Genomic DNA, 17,003 nt, shown 5'->3' with positions numbered 1-17,003 from the left:
GGTGGGCAGGCAAGAACTCTTAGCCAAACACCGACGCTGGGAGGGGGTACAAGAGTGATGGCAAGAAGGACTTCCAGTTTCCTCTAGGGGGAGGGTGGCTGGGAGCCACAGGGCAGAGAGGGTGAGACTCGCACCCCAAGGAGGGGACCATTCTCTGGAGACGGGGAGCTGAACAAAATAACTCACCTTTTCCTAAGGAGTTTAGAGAACCGCAAAATCAATCCACCCTTAGCCCCTGGGATAGAACTGGATGGAAGGAGTAGACCAGGGGAGATCTCCTGTGGTCTTTTGAGGGGGGTGTGCAGAGAGCGCACTCACCACCCCTCTCCACTTCCGTGATCCCCAGTCATTAGAAGCCTTTCTGTCCGCCCTTCCCCCCACCTCAAGCCCAGTGCCCCATTTTCAATGGGCATAAGATGGGCCCTCCTGGCCGGCCTCCCACCCACAACTCTCAGTCTGGGGAGTCCCAACCCTCCTCCCTCTGGCTCCCTCTGGCTTCCAGGACTCACTCCCATCCCTAGTTTGGAAGTGCTGATGGTGGGGCATCATGGGCAGGGAACGGGTTTGGGGGAGTGACCGCCAGCCTGGGCTGGGAGAGCAGGCTGTGGACCAGAAGGCCAGTGTACCAAGCTGCCAGGCTCTGGTGCTAGAGCGGAGGGGTGGGGGTGCATAGGGGATCCCCTGCACAACAAGTCAGCTTTCCCAGGCCTTGCCTGGCAGCAGAGGCTGGAAAAGGGGGTGCTGAGGCTAAAATTCCCTTCCTAACCAGCCCCTGCCTCCATCACAATCCTCAGAGCAGCTGCTCTGTGTGGTGGCTGCGGCCCCTGCAAAGAGATGCAGGTTAGACAGCAAGAAGGACTTCCTTCCTGGGGTTGGTTTGAGGGTCTTTTGAGGGAGTATCACGGTCCAGAACAGGCACCCCTACCTTTCAGGGTGTCAGGATGGCAGAAGGCCCCTTGGGACACCCAGCCAATAGGGGGTGAGCACGGAGCAGACCGGGGGAGGGGAAGGGGTGGGAGATGGTGACCTCATCTCTGGACCATGGCTCTCCCTCCCCTCTCATGCCCTCTCTCTCCCTTCCTTGGAGCTGAGTGTTGACTTTCAGCACCTCTTAGCCAGTTCCCTTCTGAAATCCCCAGCACCCGGCACCCCCAGGAGAAGGTGATGGGCTTCCTCTGTCACCACATTGGACAGAAAGACATGGCCGCTTTGGTTTGCCCCATGGACCCCCCCCCCAGCCCCTGACATCTGGAGCAGCTGTTGCCTAATCTCAGGACCTCCTGCTCCTCGCAGGCCACCCTACTCCTCTAGGTGCAGGTCTCTGGCTCCTCTGGGCTGTGACTCTGGGGTGACTCCAGCTCTCTGAGTCCACAGGATGGCTGTGGTGGCCATGCCCTGAAGTGGCTTAGTCCCCCACTTGTACACCCTAGACAGGTGTCAGCCTTGGGAGAGAGGAGGTGACAGGAAAGACCAAAATGGTCAGTGGTGTCTGCTCTCGGGTGTTGAGGAGGGGCAGCCAGGAAGGATGCAGGTTAGACAGCAAGAAGGACTTCCTTCCTGGGGTTGGTTTGAGGGAAAGCTCACACTCTGCTGGGCCAAGAACAGACAAGGCCTCTCTTCTTCCAGACACTTCTCTCTGCAGCTGGGGGAGCCCCCCAACTCCTGCTGGTGATCCGGTGACCGACTGGGATGGGGGCTGCTGGCGTGCACCCCCTGCCCCGCCATCCTGAAATGGGAAAGAATTCATCCTACTCACCTGCCTCTCTTTTCAACTCTGAGCCTCAGTTTCCCCATTTGTAAAGCCTCACGGGGTTGTCAGGAGGGTGAAGGGAGAGGATGTTCGTATAGTGCCCAGGGGGCATTGGACACTCAGCGTGGGCAGTTCTTTCTCCATACCTACCTGCCTGTCTCCGGAGGCAGAAACAGATACAACCCGGCCTTCCCCTTACGTCGGCTTCAGAGATAGCGGCGAGGTGCCTCAATGGCAACACTGCCTGCAGAGGACCTAAGAGATTAGTCCAGCCCAATCCTCCCTCTGCAGAGATGGAAACCTGAAGCCCAGAGGGACGGGGACTAGCCCAAGCTTGGCCAGCCAGCCAGGCTCCTGCTCAGAGGCAGGGCCTGGGACCTGGCTGGGAAAGGTGGGAGGGGAGATGTTGGCAGACACTGGGGAAAATACCAGAGTGTAATTGGGCTCATTAAGGATTTAGTGAGGGAGCCCTTCATGCCCTGCCAAAGGCTGGGGACAGGCCTAGAACCTTCCTCTCCCATTAACCCTCTGGCAAAAGCAACTCTTTCCTGAGGACCCCCTTCCCCAGGCTGCAGCTGAAACAACTCCCTGCTCTGCAAGGTCCCTTTCCATCCAGCCCTCTGTGGGGAGGCAGGCCAAGAGCTCCCCACTGAAAGCCAAACCCTGAAGTCCATTCACTCAGCGAGAGTGGTAGAGACGGAGCCCTGGGGTCCTGCCTGAGTGTTCCCTCTATTCCCCACCCCCTCCAGCTCCGTATGGATGGACAGACAGACAGCAACCCTGGCCCCCATCAGTTCTCCAGCTCTGGTGTGAGCCTGCCTTTGAGAGGTGGCCCCCTCCACCATTCAGCCCCTCCTCCCTGCTGTTGCTCTTAGCTGTCTCTCAGGGAGGGAAATGGGAGCAGGGAGCTTACCCCCTTCATGTGCACATCAGACAGACACCGGGGTACACGCAGGCACTTGTCCTCTGCTTTCACTTGGTCTTTTCCAGAACTCTGTTCAGGTTCAGTTCTCCCCCTTTCTTCACATCTCTCTCTCTCAGCCTCTCTGGCTCTGGCCCCTTCCTGCCAGGGTGTGGCACCTCCCTGCCTGACACTCTAGCCTGTTAGGGGCTGGGCACCCCCAAGTGTCCTCAGGAGTCCTTCCCAGAATTTGTTACCACTCCCTGCCCCCTCCCAGAAGTTCAAAAGAGGGCTTGGCAGGCTGTAAGGAGAGGTGAGATAGGGCAGTGTGCTAAGGACTTGGGCCCCAGGGTCAGACAAGTGTAGGTTCTGGTCTGGCTGTGAAACTTCTCAATGCCTGTTCTCGAATCAATAAAGTGGGAGAATAGGTTAATAATACTGCCTAACTCATGGGGTTGTTATGAAGTTTAAAAGAGATCCTATGTGCAAAGCACCTGGCACATAGTAAGCTCTCAATAAACAGGGTTGTAATTATAAACAGGTGGCCTGGGTAGCTGGGTAAAGAAGGAGGCAAAGAAGCTTCTAGAAACAGCCCTTCACTGTCTTTTCATGTCCTTTATTTTTTTGATTATCATTATTTTTTTTAACTTATTTTTGAGAGACAGAGAGAGACAGCGCGAGCAGGGGAGGGTCAGAGAGAGAGGGAGACACAGAATCTGAAGACAGGATCCAGGCTCTGAGCAAGCTGTCAACACAGAGCCTGATGTGGGGCCCGAACCCATGAACTGAGCTGAAGTTGGACACTTAACCAACTGAGCCACCCAGGCGCCCCATCATTATTATTCTTTAATGTTTGTTTATTTTTGAGAGAGACAGAGTGCAAGTGTGGCAGGAGCAGAGAAAGAGAGAGACACACAGAATCTGAACCAGGCTCCAGGCTCTGAGCTGTCAGCACGGAGCCCAACGCGGGGCTTGAACCCACAAGCCATGAGGTCATGACCTGAGCCACAGTCAGATGACTAAGACACCTGGACGCCCCTGTCTTTTCATGTACTTTACAAGTCCACTTGCCTTTCGCGGGACTCAGTTTCCCCTTCTGTTAAAGAGAACGTGTGAACTAGGTCATGTCCAAGTGTAGGTCCAAATAAATAGGGTGAGTCGTGAGTTGTGCTGCTTCTTTATAGAGGCCAGGGCAGGGGGTGCCGGCCTGCTGATGCTCCCAGCAGGGGTTAGGCCGATGTGTGTGTGCCCTAAAAAGTCCCCACCCCTCCGGATTTTCTGGCTGAGAGTCAGAGCTTAGCTGGAGCAGCGTGGCTCCTGAGGGGCCAGCTGGGAAGGCTGGGCCAAGCAGGGCAGGCCGCAGCAGGCCAGCAGCCTGGCCGGAGGAACACAATTAGCCCCGGAATCCAGGCAGGCCCTGTGAGCCCAGAGGCTGTTTATCACAGGGGTTTAATCAGCCCCATGGCACATATTTGTCGGCTCTTTTAGGCCATGTCCTCGGCCCGCCTGTCATAAATTGCACCGAGATTTCAAAAACCCCCTGTCTCCTTGCTGGCTGGTGGGGCAGGCCGTTCTCCTAGGTATGGCCAGGAAGATCTCATTCCCATGAAGCCTCTTCCCCCCCCCCCCCCCCCCCCCCCCCCCCCCCCCCCCCCCCCCCCGCAGCCCAAAACACTTGCACCTGGTACTCTCTTCCAGGTCCTTCCTCCTGCTGGGGGTCCAGGCGGGAAGGGGAAGAAAGGAGAGACTTGGGCCGGCAGCCACATAACTGATGACCTCCATCTAGAGGTGAGAGAGAGCAGAATGCAGGTGGGGACTCAGTGCTGCAAAAGAGGGGGTTGCTCACAAGGTGATGGGAGTAACCTTCCAGTGTGCCCCCTGGGGGCGGAACTGTGCCCTGGACCCCAGACAGTGCCCAGGAGATTTGGTGTGGTTTAGGGTGGGGAGGCAGCCTGGTTCCCCCAAAAAGTGTGAGGAGTGGTGTCCCCCCTGCGGGGAGGGATACGGCATAGTTCTACCTCTTAGCTTCCAGCTAGATGTTCGCTGCGCCACCTGGAGTCGATCACTGGTACTGCACCCCAGCCACCCCCACCGGGCTTCCGGGACCCCTGCCCTCAAAACACCAGCCATCTCCCAAAGTCCAAGAGTCAGACCTTCCCTGCCTTGGTTTTCTAGCGCTACTGCAACAAAGTACCACACACCAGGTGGCCCAAACAACAGAAATGCGTTGCTTCACGGTCCTGGGAGCTAGAGGTCCAAAATCAAGGTGTCATCAGTGTCGGTTCCTTCCGAGGGTGGTGAGGAAGTCACAGGTCCCTGACCTCAGGAATTCTCTGTCCCCACAAGTCAGAGGGGCTCAGGCCCTGCCCTCAAGAAGCCCCCAGTATGCAGCACAGGCAGAGAGCATGCACACCGATCTAGGAACGAAGTGAAATCAACACAGTTCAGCGTGAGAAAGGGGGTTGGCCACCCCAGAACGGAGCCAGTTAGAGGCTGAGGAGTCAGGCAGGCAAGTTTCAGAGAAGTGAGTTGGAAAGGGAAGCCCATGTGTGACATGGAGGGGTTGGGGTGTGTGTATGAGGGAGAGGGAGGGAGGAGAGGCTGTATTCAGCAGACACAGGCAGCAGGGCCCAGGTTGCTACTGAAAATATCACTGTTGCCACGGCCCTGGGCGGCCAACACAGCAGGGGACATCTGGAGCCACGTGGGGCCGGAGTGGGGATGGCTTCACACACTGTCAATGTTGGTGAATGTCACCCGGCCGGGCACTGGGCAGAGGGAGGTAGGGTTTCTGCAGTCACCCCTCTGGCCAGTAGCTGCAGCAAGTGCCACATGCCTGCCTGCCTCAGGACTGTCAGCGCCTGCTGTGGGGCCCAGAATAGGGCCCTGGCTTCCGCACACGTGACTCCCCTAACTTCACTGCCGCCTCTCCCCTGGTGCCCACCCTGTCTGGTCTCCAGGTCTTCCTCCCTGAGCTCGGCTCTGCGGCCCAATCCCCAGCTGTCAGCCGCTTGGTGTGTAGGCATTTGTGACACTCTTCCAGATAGTCCTGTATTTTTTTTTTAATTTAAATATTTTTGAGAAAGATGCACACACAGGGTGTGAGTGGGGGAGGGGCAGAGAGGCAGAGAGAAGGAGACACAGAATCTGAAGCAGACTCCAGGCTCCAAGCTGTCCACACAGAGCCCCATGCTGGGCTCAAACTCCCAAACCGGGAGATCATGACCTGAGCCGAAGTCGGACGCTTAACCTACTGAACCGCCAGGCGCCCCAGATATTCCTGTATTTTAATGCTGCTTTGTCTGAAATGGATCCCATTGTGCTCCCTTCTGCCACCCTTGGGCTGGGAATGCCCAAAAGCTGAGGAGTTTCATCTGGGACATGGGGCTCAGGTATCTCCGGGTCTTGAACCCCTCTTGCCCCTTCTGTGTATTCACCACACGCAGCCTTGTTTGACGTGTCTCCCTCTCTATCTGCTCAGGTATGAAGCGGCCGCTGAGCCCATCTCCCCCGGCTGGGAAGGAGCTGCCCACATCTGGAGCTACTGAGTGCCCCCCTCGGCCCCCAGAACTGCCTAAGCCCAAGCGGGAAAGAAAACGGCCGTCCTATACGCTCTGTGACGTCTGCAATATCCAGCTGAACTCAGCAGCCCAGGCCCAGGTGCACTGTGGGGGGCGCGCCCACCAGAGGCGGCTTCGGCAGCTCAGCTTGGGAAAGACCCCCACTGGGCCAGGTCAGTGCGGAGGGGTGCTGCTCCCATAGGAGGGGCACCCGGTCTGTGGCATCTCTCTGTGGGGTCTCGGGTCTGGGGTACTCTCAAGGGGGTCTCAGGGTCTGAAGTCCCTGTGACACCGTAGAGCTTCATTTTGCATCTGGACACCCCTCTCTGGGGTCTCTCGGGATCTTGAGGGTCTTTAGGGCTGAAGACTTCTCTTGAGTCTTTTTGGGGTCTGGGAGCTCTCCCTGGGGAGACTTCCGGGGCCAGAACCCCCAGGCAGCATTTCTCTGATCCAGAGCCCCCCTGGCAGGGATAGGCTGTCTGACAAGGGCCTCGCCTGTGGGTGTCCTGGGATCCTGAAGGCCGGGCTCAGCTGCACAATGCTCCAGCTAGGGGACCGGCAAGGGAAACCTCTCTTCCTTTGGCCGCTGGACTCCTGGCCGGGATTTCTGCCTCTCCCTGGCTGGGGTGACTTTGCAGAGGTTTGGCTCTAGGCATGGAAGGGGCCGCAGATTTCTGGGGGAAATGGGTGAATGCGTTTGTGAGGGTGATTCCAGCTGACGGGCACACAGGGGCCATGGAGGAAGCAAGGAGAGGCAGGCTGTTGGCTGACAGGGGAAAAGGTTCAGAACCAGGCCCAGCGTGGGAGGTGGGAAGGGCCAGAACTTCTGCCTGGTTCTCGGAGGCAGCACCAGAAACCTACCTTGCAGCCCAGGTTGGCAGCTTTGCCAGGGGGCTGTAACAAGCCTGCCTGTTCTTATATTTTTATTTATTCCATTCCATTTCATTTTATTTTTTTTAATATTTTTTAACATTTTATTTATTTTTGAGAGAGAGAGAGCATGAGCAAGGGCAGGTCAGAGAGAGAGGGAGACATAGAATCCGAAGACCAGCTTCAGGCCCCTAGCTAGTGGTCAGCACAGAGCCCCATGCAGGGCTCAAACCCACAAACTGAGAGATCATGACCTGAGCCAAAGTCGAACGCTCAACTGACTGAGTGACCCAGGCGCCCCTCCTTTTCATTTTAGAGAGAGAGAGAAAGAGTACAAGCAGGGGAGAGGGGCAGAGGGAGAGTGAGAGAGACTTTTTAAACAGGCTCCACATTCAGTGTGGAGCCTGACATGGGACTCGATCTCATGACTGTGAGATCACAACCTAGGCTGAAATCAAGAGTCAGATGCTTAACTGACTGAGTCACCCAGGTTCCCCAAGGCTGCCTGTTCTTTTGGTGAATAGTCATGGGTCACCCATTGTGTTCCCTGCACTGTGCTGGGGACTGGAGACCATCCTGGTCCTGCCCCCCGCCATCCCGCTCCAGGATTGAGTCCATCTTTTGGTCTGAGACAGACACAGAAAAACAACAGATGAGTGCTGTGGGTTCCCCACTTGGGTACAAAGGAGAAAGGGTAGTTATACCTGGGGACACCAGGAAAGGCCTCCTGAAGGAAGGGGGACGTGCTGAACTTTGGAATGCGTGCACAGGAAGGAGGGGCAGTGCAGGCCTAGGTCATTGCATAAAGCAAAGGCAGGGAATGGTCTGACGGCTGGACCTGCCATCCAGCTGAGCGCTCGGGGCTGGACACCAACGGTGTGACTCTGAGTAAGAGCGTATCTGACTGTATGGATGTTTCCAGAGTGTGTGTGTGTGTATTTGTCTGAGTTCAAACGTCACTCGTTAATTCATTAGATATTATAGAAACCTAGGTGCAAGCTGCTGTTTGGAGGGCTCATACTTTTGCCTTTATCCAGCTTTATTGAAATATTATTGCCATATAACATATGTAAGTGTAAGGTGTACAATGTGGTGATTTGATATATAAATTGCAAGACAATTACATATATCTTCAATAAGGATGGTTAACACCTCCATCCCCTGCCTTCTCTATCATTGTATATGTGTTGATAATATTTTAATGTTTGTTTGTTTATTTATTTTTATTTAATAATTTTTAAAATGTTTTTTATTTATTTTTGAGAGACAGAGAGGCAGCGCAAGCAGGGGAGGGTCAGAGAGAGAGGGAGATACAGAATCTGAAGCAGGCTCCAGGTTCTGAGCTGTCAGCACAGAGCCCGATGCGGGGCTCAAACCCACAAACCATGAGATCATGACCTGAGCTGAAGCCAGACGCTCAACCGACTGAGCCATCCAGGTGCCCCCTATTTATTTTTGAGAGAGAGAGAAAGTGTGAGCAGGGGAGGAGCAGAGAGAGAGGGAGACAGAGGTTACAAAGTGAGCACCCCACTGATAGCACAGAGCCTGATGCGGGCCTCGAACTCATGAACTGTGAGATCATGACCCGAGCTGAAGTTGGATGCTTAACCAATTGAGCCACCCAGGCATCCCTGTGTTGATGATATTTAACATCTTCTCACAACTTAAGTCTCTAATACAGTATTATTAATTATAGTCACCATGCAGTGCATTAGATGCCCAGATCTTACTTATCTTAAAGCTGGGAGTTTGTACCCTTTGACCAACATCTCCCCATTTTTTTGACCCATCAGCCTCTCGCAACCATCATTGTAATTTCTATTCTATGAGACTGGCTTTTTAATTTTATGAATTAGAAAGAGAGAGGGTGCACAGGGGAGATGCAGAGAGAGAAAGAGAGAGAGGGAGAACGAGAATCCCAAGCAGGTTTCATGCTGTCAGTGCGGAGCCCGATGTAGGGCTCGAACCACAAACTGTGAGATCATGACCTGACCCAAGATCAAGATTCAGATGCTTAACTGACTGAGTCATGTGGGCGCAGTCTGAAGACTGGCTTTTTTAGATTCTGCGTGTAATTGAGAACACACAATATGTATCTGGGAATTCATATTTTTCAAAGGTGGCATACCTACCGCTCAAAAAAGAGTTGTCTGAATCCACACACAGACAAGTTTGTCCAAAAGAATAACCGTCTTCAAAGAGGTGGGTGTACGGTGCCTGGAGAAATCAGAGGGAGAAGTGAATGAACAGAAGTCAGGGAAAACTTCAGAGAAGTGACATTGACGTTGGATCCTGGAGACTGAAAAGGGATCCCAGGCAGAGAAACAGTTAGAGCAAGTGCTGTGAGGTCTGAGGCCTGTGGCGGTCCAGGGGTCACCAAGAGTGCCGGGTGTGTGGCGGGTGTCACAGAAGGTAAGCGGGAGTCACCTGTGAGGGCCTCACAGCCAGGCTGCATGTTTAGCCTGTGTCCCCATGGTGATGGGTGTCACCAAAGGGTTCAGAGCAGAAGTAATAGTGTCTTTAGATGTCTTGGGCAAGGCAGAAAGATAAGACTTGGGGGTACCTGGGGGCGCCTGGGTGGCTCAGTCAGGTAAGCATCCGCCTTTGGCTCAAGTCATGATCTCACAGTTCGTGGGTTCGGGCCCCACATCGGCTCTGTGCTGACAGCTAGCTCGGAGCCTGGAGCCTGTCTTCAGATTCTGTGTCTCCCTCTCTCTCTGCCACTCCCCTGCTCATGCTGTCTCTTTCTCTCTCAAAAATAAATACAACATTAAAAAAAGACTTGGGGGTACATGAGAAGAAAGGGGGTGAGTTGGGAGAATCAGATTCTGAGGTCGTTTCCATAGCAGAACCAGCCGGACTTGGTAGCGGAGGGATGTGGGGAGGGAGGGTGCCAAGGATGACCCCAGCTTAGGTGATGCTGTACTAGACAGTTCCACCATCAGAAGGGGGCACCGAGAGGGAGGTGGGGCTGGAGGGCAGTGTTGGAGGTGGGGGTGGCCAGTCCTGCGTGGCTGCCCCCTAGCACGGGCTCTTCAGGCCCCGCCTCTGGGCAGCCAGCCCTGTGATATAGCCCTCCTCTTTCCCTTCCCGCCCACCGTGCCCACTTGGAGACAGCAGGTGGAGTGTGAGGAGAAAAGGCCACAGCGCCACGTGGGGCCAAGGACGGACTGCCCAAGGAGATGGGGACCCCTCGGATTGGCTTCCCTCTTCCCACCGTGCTCATCCCCTGAGTTCTGGGCAGGACTGAGGGGTGGGGAGGACACCAGGAGATATGATGCCAGGTATTCCTCTCCAGATTATTAAGTGGGAAGTGAGTCACTGTCCCTCCAGTCATCTGTCTGCGCTGGCCCATGCCGGGATTCTGCACGGGGAGGTGCTTGGTGCCTGCTCTTGGGCCCAAACAGTCTAGAAGGGGAGACAGCCATGGAGCCAGACCTTTCTAACCACCTTATTGAGAGAGTGAGCAGCACTGTGGGAGCAGGTGACAGGGATGGCCGTACCTAGGGCAGGAGTGAAGGGTCCTCAGATTTTGGGAACCCTGGAATATAGGGGCTCCAGCCAAGAACCTGCTCTCCATTATTTCTGAGCCTACTTCAGGCCATGATCCCCTAACACCCAGCCCCTCCTGTGGATCCCTCCTGTCTCCTTGGCTCTCTGGGGGCTGGGGTGGGAGAGATGGATGCCAGCAATGGCCCTGTGGGTGAGGGGTGGCGGCGAGGAGACCTCAAGCATACTGAAGGCCTTCCCCAGCCCTTGGTGGGGACTGGGCCAGAGCGGAGAGGCCTGCGGGTGCAGCTGAGTGGGGCAGCCTCAGCCTCAGAAAACCAGAAACCAGAGTCACACCTAAGCTTTCAAGAGGGTTGAGGCAAAGCATAAGGAGCCTTTAACGCACTGCTTTGTTCCAAGACACGTGAGGTCTCAGACCTGCAGCTGGGAGGGTGTTGGAGGTGTGGGGGGTGGGACAGCGGCTCTGGGAGGCCTCCTGGAGCTGTCACTTTGATTAGGGGTCTGTTGGGCTGGCGGCTTGCACAATGACAGGCCATGGCAGGCAGTGAAGGCAGGGACCCTCTCCTGCTCATGTGCCTGAAGCCATCCTTGGGAGGGGGAGGCAGGGACTCTACCTTCTCTGAGCCTCCTCCCTGATGCTTGGGTCAGAGGCCTCCTTACTCAGCCACGCCTAGGTGAGCCTCGAGCTCTTGGGACAGGGCATGGGATGGGGAAATGGCAGGTACCCCACACTCCCAACTCCCTCCTCCCCTTACCTTCACAGCTTCCCCTGCCCATGCTCTGCCCCATGTCTCCCCCACAGCCAGTTCAGGAATGTGTCTTGAGCCATCTTTCCCCAGCTCCTCCTTGCCCTTCCTTCCCCAGGGTGGGGGGTGGGGCACCAGGCACCTCTGTCCCCATGAGGCTGAACTCAGTGACCATCTCACACACACGCACACATGCACACACACACCCCCAAACAATGTTAGGTGGTTCCCGAACATCTACAGAAAGGTTTGCTGGCTCAATCCTCTGAGCCCCAACCTTTAGTGTGGAGGTTGGGCTGGCGCAGGGAACACGGAAGCATCTACTTAGGACCTGAGCTATTTGGAGAACACGGCCATGTGCAGCAAGGCCTTCCCTCCTCACCCAGCCAAGCCAGGAGTGGATGATGCATTCAGCCCTCACTTTATTTATCTGTTTGTTTATTTAAGAGAAAGCATGAGCGGGAGATGGGCAGAGGGAGAGAGAAAGAATCTTAAGCAGGCTCCACGCTCAGCACAGAGCCTGACACGGGGCTCGATCCCACAACCCTGGCATTATGACCTGAGCCAAAACCAAGGGTCAGAAGCTCAACCAACTGAGTCGCGCAGGTGCCCCAGTCCTCACTTTACATTGGCATATTCGAGCTCAGGGTGTTTAAGCCACATACCCAAAGCCATATAGCAGGGTTTAGATCCCAGCATGTCTGACCAACCCATCCTACCCCCTTGGCTGCTGAGGAGAGCAGCACATATTAAGAGATACTGGACCTTAATGTTTAAGAGATGAGGACAAGGGATGTCCAGAGAAGGTAGACTGGCTCCCAGATGACACCATGGTGCTTAGAACCCATGGCCTCTCCTCTGCCCTGTGCCTTAGTATCCTCCACTGAAAAACGGAGAGATGCCAGCCAACTCCCCCTTGGCCTTGCCCAGCTGGGAAGGGGAGGGGGAGCCTCCCAAAGCCAATCCATCCCTCCCTTGTCTTGGCAGGACTGACCCAGCCACATAATTCAGGGCCCACCCCCAGGTCCACCATCAGCACTGCAACATGACCCCAGAGCAGAGAGAAGGGGATTTCAGAAATCAGTTAAGGTTTAGGGCACCTAGATGGTTCAGTCGGCTGAGCGTCCGGCTTCAGCTCAGGTCATGATCTTACGGTTCGTGGGTTCAAGCCCCGCATCGGGCTCTGTGCTGACAGCTCAGAGCCTGGAACCTGCTTCAGATTCTGTGTTTCCCTCTCTCTCTGACCCTCCCCTGCTCACGCTGTCTCTCTCTGTCTCTCAAAAAATAAATAAAAAATATTAAGATAAATAAATAAATCAGTTAAGTTTTGAACGGGTCAGGGGGACCTTGGGTGGGGAATGCAGTGTAGACACTAAGGGGGACAGGAGAACAAGAGATGAACTCAGACTATAGTGGATTTCAGGGCAAAGACACTGTCCCTTTGGGAACAGGGAGGGATCAGAGTGGCAGGTGGTGGCTGTCCCCTGCCCTGCACCCTAGCTCCTGTTCTAATCAGACCCTCCATCTATTCTCCGACTCTGACTGTACAAACCTCTTGCTGCATTCGGAGCCTCAGAGATCAAAGACCTTGAGCTCAGGTCATGCCTGAGTCACCACCTTGATGAGCTCTGCTCCACACCCCCCACTCCCTGCAGACGGATTAATTTCAGTCCCATCAGGAAGCCTGGAAGCCCTCCAGCCTGTGCCCCCATCGCTTCAGTGTCTCCCTGGACTGCTGAGTCCTCCTCAGTGTCCCCCAATCCATCCCGAGGCCTTTGGGTGCATGTTTCAGAGAAGCTGTGCTCCCCCAAGGCCACTGGGAAGTTCTTCTTGCAGTCTAACCAGTACCTCCTGCTGCTGTTCTCAAGTGGCAGGTGATAGAAGTTCCCCCCGCTGTCCCTGGACAGTCATCACATCCGCCTCCCCCAGGTGTGAACCTGATCATCAGATACTTCACCCCCACCCCCACCAGGGACCACCAGGAAATGCACGATTGTCTGGGTGGAGAATTAGGGGGCTTAGCTCAGTTCCCTGCCCTCAAGAAGACAAAGATTCCGTCTGTGTCTGGGTGGGTTAATTAGCTCTGGGCTTGAGTTTCCTTCCTCTCCCCAAACAAGCAACTCCTTCCCCCTAGAGCCTCTTCCTAACAAACCTGTTTTCGGGAGCTGCCGCCCCCAACCCCTCCCCAGACCCATCACCGGCTCTGTACTGGCTGCTCCAGAGATTACAGGTTATTGTCTGGCGGAGACAGGATGCTGAGGGGGTGGGGGGCTAGCGCTGGGGCTGGAATGCCAGACAGGATCCAGCTGTGGGCTTGGCTGCCTTCTCTCCCCTATTCCCCCCCTCCCAGCCACCAGGTGCTCAGGTGAGTAGAGAGCTGGCCCTGGGTCAGGAAGAGGAGGGGGAGGAGGGAGCAAATGGAGAGACAGAGACTGGGGGGAAGGGAAGGGTACGAGCAGGGGAGGGGTGTCAGAATTCTAGCTGATCAGATGACCACCCTCCACCCCACCTGGTACTGCCCAGGTAGCAGGTCCAACGATTCAGGTACTGGACCCAGAGGGGCTGGCCACCTGTGCTCCCTTCCCCCACTGCCATGCCCAATGCTCTGGGATGAAATTGGGCCTCAGTTTCCCCTTCAGCAAAAGGAAGTCAGTGTAAGGGGACAGTGGGCAGAGGATGAGTAAGACAGGACAGGACAACGGGGGAGCTCCTGCAGCAGCAAGCCCTGAGGCAGGGCTGCAAAGTCCAGCAAGAACTTTCTGGCAGGCTGAGAAGTGGCTGGTGGGATCTCCTTTCTGGAGGTCTGTATGGGCAGGGCTAACTGCGCATCAGTACAAGAGGCACTAGACAGGAACTGGGGGGGTGGGGAGGTGTGGTGGTGTGGATGCCTCCCCCTGTCCCTGGTCCTCACGTTTGCCCCATACTCCACCACTGGGGCAGGAAGTGCCCCATGCTTTCATTCTACCCTGGTCAGAATGAGAGACACCAGGGAACAGGCAGCTCCTTCCAGGCAAGGGGAGAAAGGGCCCTGCACCCTCCGCTTTCCAGCGGGAACAGGAGCCCCTCCCTCCGCCCTCCCCTCCTGTCCCTCACATCCCCACCCCTTCCCTGTCACTCTCCGTCTGGTTTCATTTGCTTCTCAGACGGCGCTCTGCAGTGCCTCCAAAGGCAGAGAATGCTCTTGGGTGAGTGCTGAGGCTGCCAGAGCATGGGGAGGGGGCTCAGACGAGGGTGGGTCTCTCCTCTTCCCACCCTATCCTTTTCCCGCTACTGCTGGCCCCCAAAAGTTGTCTGTCGAAAGATTCTGGTAGCCAGTTGACTCTTGGTACCTTTTCCCAGGTCCAGGGCTGGGCAGGGGGGCCCCCATTCTGGCTGGGAACAAAGGCAGGGGTGGGGGTGGCGGGCAGGGCCTGCTCCGAAGCTGGAGGTACAACCCTGTGGGAGGGAGGTGAGCTATGCTTTGGGGCAGATGCCTGCTCAGTGAGCCTGTACCAGAGGTTCCTTGTATCAAATCATACATCATACCTTCTGCTGCCTCGAAGGGGCTGCCAGGAGTCTCCAAGGAGGGTTGTGTGTGTGCTGGGGGTGGGGAGGGGTGTTGAAAAGGGGGCTATTGATTCAGCAGAGAGAGAGAGAAGTGGACCAAGGGAGACAGGCAGAAATCTGGGTGGCTCCTAAGTGAGGTCCAGCCACTGTGCTGGGTCACTGTGCTGCCCCCCACCCCTTTATCTATGGTCTCCTAGCTTACCTCTCCACACACGGGTTTCCCGGCGCTCTGAGGGAGACAGCCATTACGTCTTAAGGGGTATTTGGGGGAACTCCTTCCACAGGCGCAAGGGCTGGAGGCTGTGGGGCTGGGGCAGAGCTCTTGTGATTGGTCCTGGGGTCTTCCTCCAGCCTGCAGAGCCAAGGGAGTCTGGGACGTCAACACGTCCCATCCCAAGTGCTGGGCGACCCAGAAGTGGGCTGGGGGCTCTAGAGAATGTGGCCAAGGTGGCAATCCTAAGCCTGCAGGGGAGTGGGCAGGCAGGAGATCTTCGATCAACTCCCCATACCCTGCCTTTGACTCTCTCTTCCTCCTAGATTCCCATTTTCTTCACAGTGTTTTGGTTTCATCTGTGATAGGACGGACAGCTTTACTCTTTGAGGATGTGAGGGAGAGAGAGAAAGAGAGAGACAGAGACAGAGAGAGACTTTAGGTTTGGCTACATGTACATGAGCTTGTGGTTATGACTGATGCATTTAATTTTGTAAGGGAGGGTGTACGCACGCACCTACCTCTGGGTAAATGTGTCTGTATACAGATCTGTGTGAATATGCATCTTTTGTAATGGTACGTGCTGCTGCCTGCCTGTGGTTTCATATTACGTGTACATGCCTTCGTAGGGGTCTGGGTGTCATCGTGTGTCTGTCTCTCTGGGTATATGCCATCTGAGTGTGTCTTTGTTGATCTTGCCTGTCTCTGTGGACGTGCATGCTTGTGCGTGGCCTCCAGGCTCACCTTTGCCCCCAGCCAGCATGGGTATCTGGCCACCTCTGCGTGGGGATCAGCTCTGTACAGGCACACTGACGTGCGGCTAGACGGATTCATCACGAGAAGGTGTGTGTAAGCGTGTGTCTGGAGTTTGTGCCTATTGCCACCTCTGTGGTGCCTACGGACCTCAGGGTGTGTGTCCCCATGCTCTTCTGTGTATCTTTCCAAGTGATGGCAGAACAGCAGGATGTGGTTTGCCCGGATCCTCTCCCTTGGGTGGCAGCCAGAGTGATGTTGTTTCATCAGACACCTGCTCTGTGCCCCTGCCTCAGCCTCCGTTGGACCCCTGGGGGTGGTCTCTTCTCTGCCACTCAGTTCGTTTGTTTGTGTTTGACCAGAGCAATAACCCACCCTCTTGGGGCAGCCGTCCAATGAGCCGTGGGTCCCAGTCGTGAACTCCTGGCCAGGGTTGGGAAGGGAGGGGCTTAGCTAGGGTGTTCTGCTGCCAAAGACCATCACAGAAGACCCTCCCCCCTCCAGTGGACCCTTTCATGGGCACCAGGCTGTGTGGTGCTATCCTGGGGCAGGTTTGGGGTCTGCAGTGTCTCCCTTCATTTGAGTGTACCCACAAGCCAGGCGGTCATGTGTGTGTGCATGGGACATGACTCATACATCATCCCAGCGCCCCTGGGGGCCAGGGTTCACTGTGAATGTCAGCAGCAGACGGTGGGTGGCACAGAGGAGCGCTGTGGGAAGGGCGCTGGGGGAGTTCCCAGAAGCCACCGGAGAGGTCCTGACCTCAAATCAACGTGTGCCCTAGCCCTTGTGTGTGGGAGAAAAGTGTACCCAATTGGGTGGAGGGGCTGGAAAGCATTTCTGGGTGACTGTGTTGACTGGAAGGGGACACTAAATCACCAAGTGCCCTGGCACCCCTTCTTCAAATCGCCTCCACAACTAGTTCATTTGTTCCTCAGACCCATTCCTGTCCTGCCCTTTCCTCCTCTCCCAGCTGTAATTCCCACTTCACAAATGAGGACACTGAGGCTCATAGATTAAGTAAGTGTACAGCCCAAGACCTCAGAGTTCAATGTCACTGGAACCTCACAGCAGGCCTCTGGGCTGCCTCTCTGGAAGAGATAGTCTACCACAACTCCACATTCCTCCACCTTCTCCTCCCCTGGCCTGGGAACCC

The 17,003-nt window shown here is 55.6% G+C and overlaps 1 protein-coding gene across 7 annotated transcripts in view; it reads left to right on the top strand.

The window, feature by feature from the left end:
- Positions 1–17,003, top strand: part of ZNF385C (zinc finger protein 385C) — a 50,060-nt gene that overhangs the window by 15,982 nt on the left and 17,075 nt on the right. For 4 of the 7 annotated variants that reach the window (XM_029927221.1, XM_029927220.1, XM_029927215.1 and 1 more), the window contains exons 2-3: positions 4,350–4,439; positions 6,133–6,384. In XM_029927221.1, coding sequence (XP_029783081.1) covers positions 6,135–6,384 — 250 coding nt within the window. In that variant the 5' untranslated portion in view covers positions 4,350–4,439; positions 6,133–6,134. The remainder of the gene's footprint in view (positions 1–4,349; positions 4,440–6,132; positions 6,385–17,003) is intronic. The other 3 variants (XM_029927217.1, XM_029927218.1, XM_029927219.1) reach the window with 1 other exon arrangement.

This window comes from Suricata suricatta, chromosome 17 (genome assembly GCF_006229205.1).
Source record: "Suricata suricatta isolate VVHF042 chromosome 17, meerkat_22Aug2017_6uvM2_HiC, whole genome shotgun sequence".
NCBI classification, from domain to species: domain Eukaryota; kingdom Metazoa; phylum Chordata; class Mammalia; order Carnivora; family Herpestidae; genus Suricata; species Suricata suricatta.
This window is presented reverse-complemented; position numbering and strand designations above follow the sequence as displayed.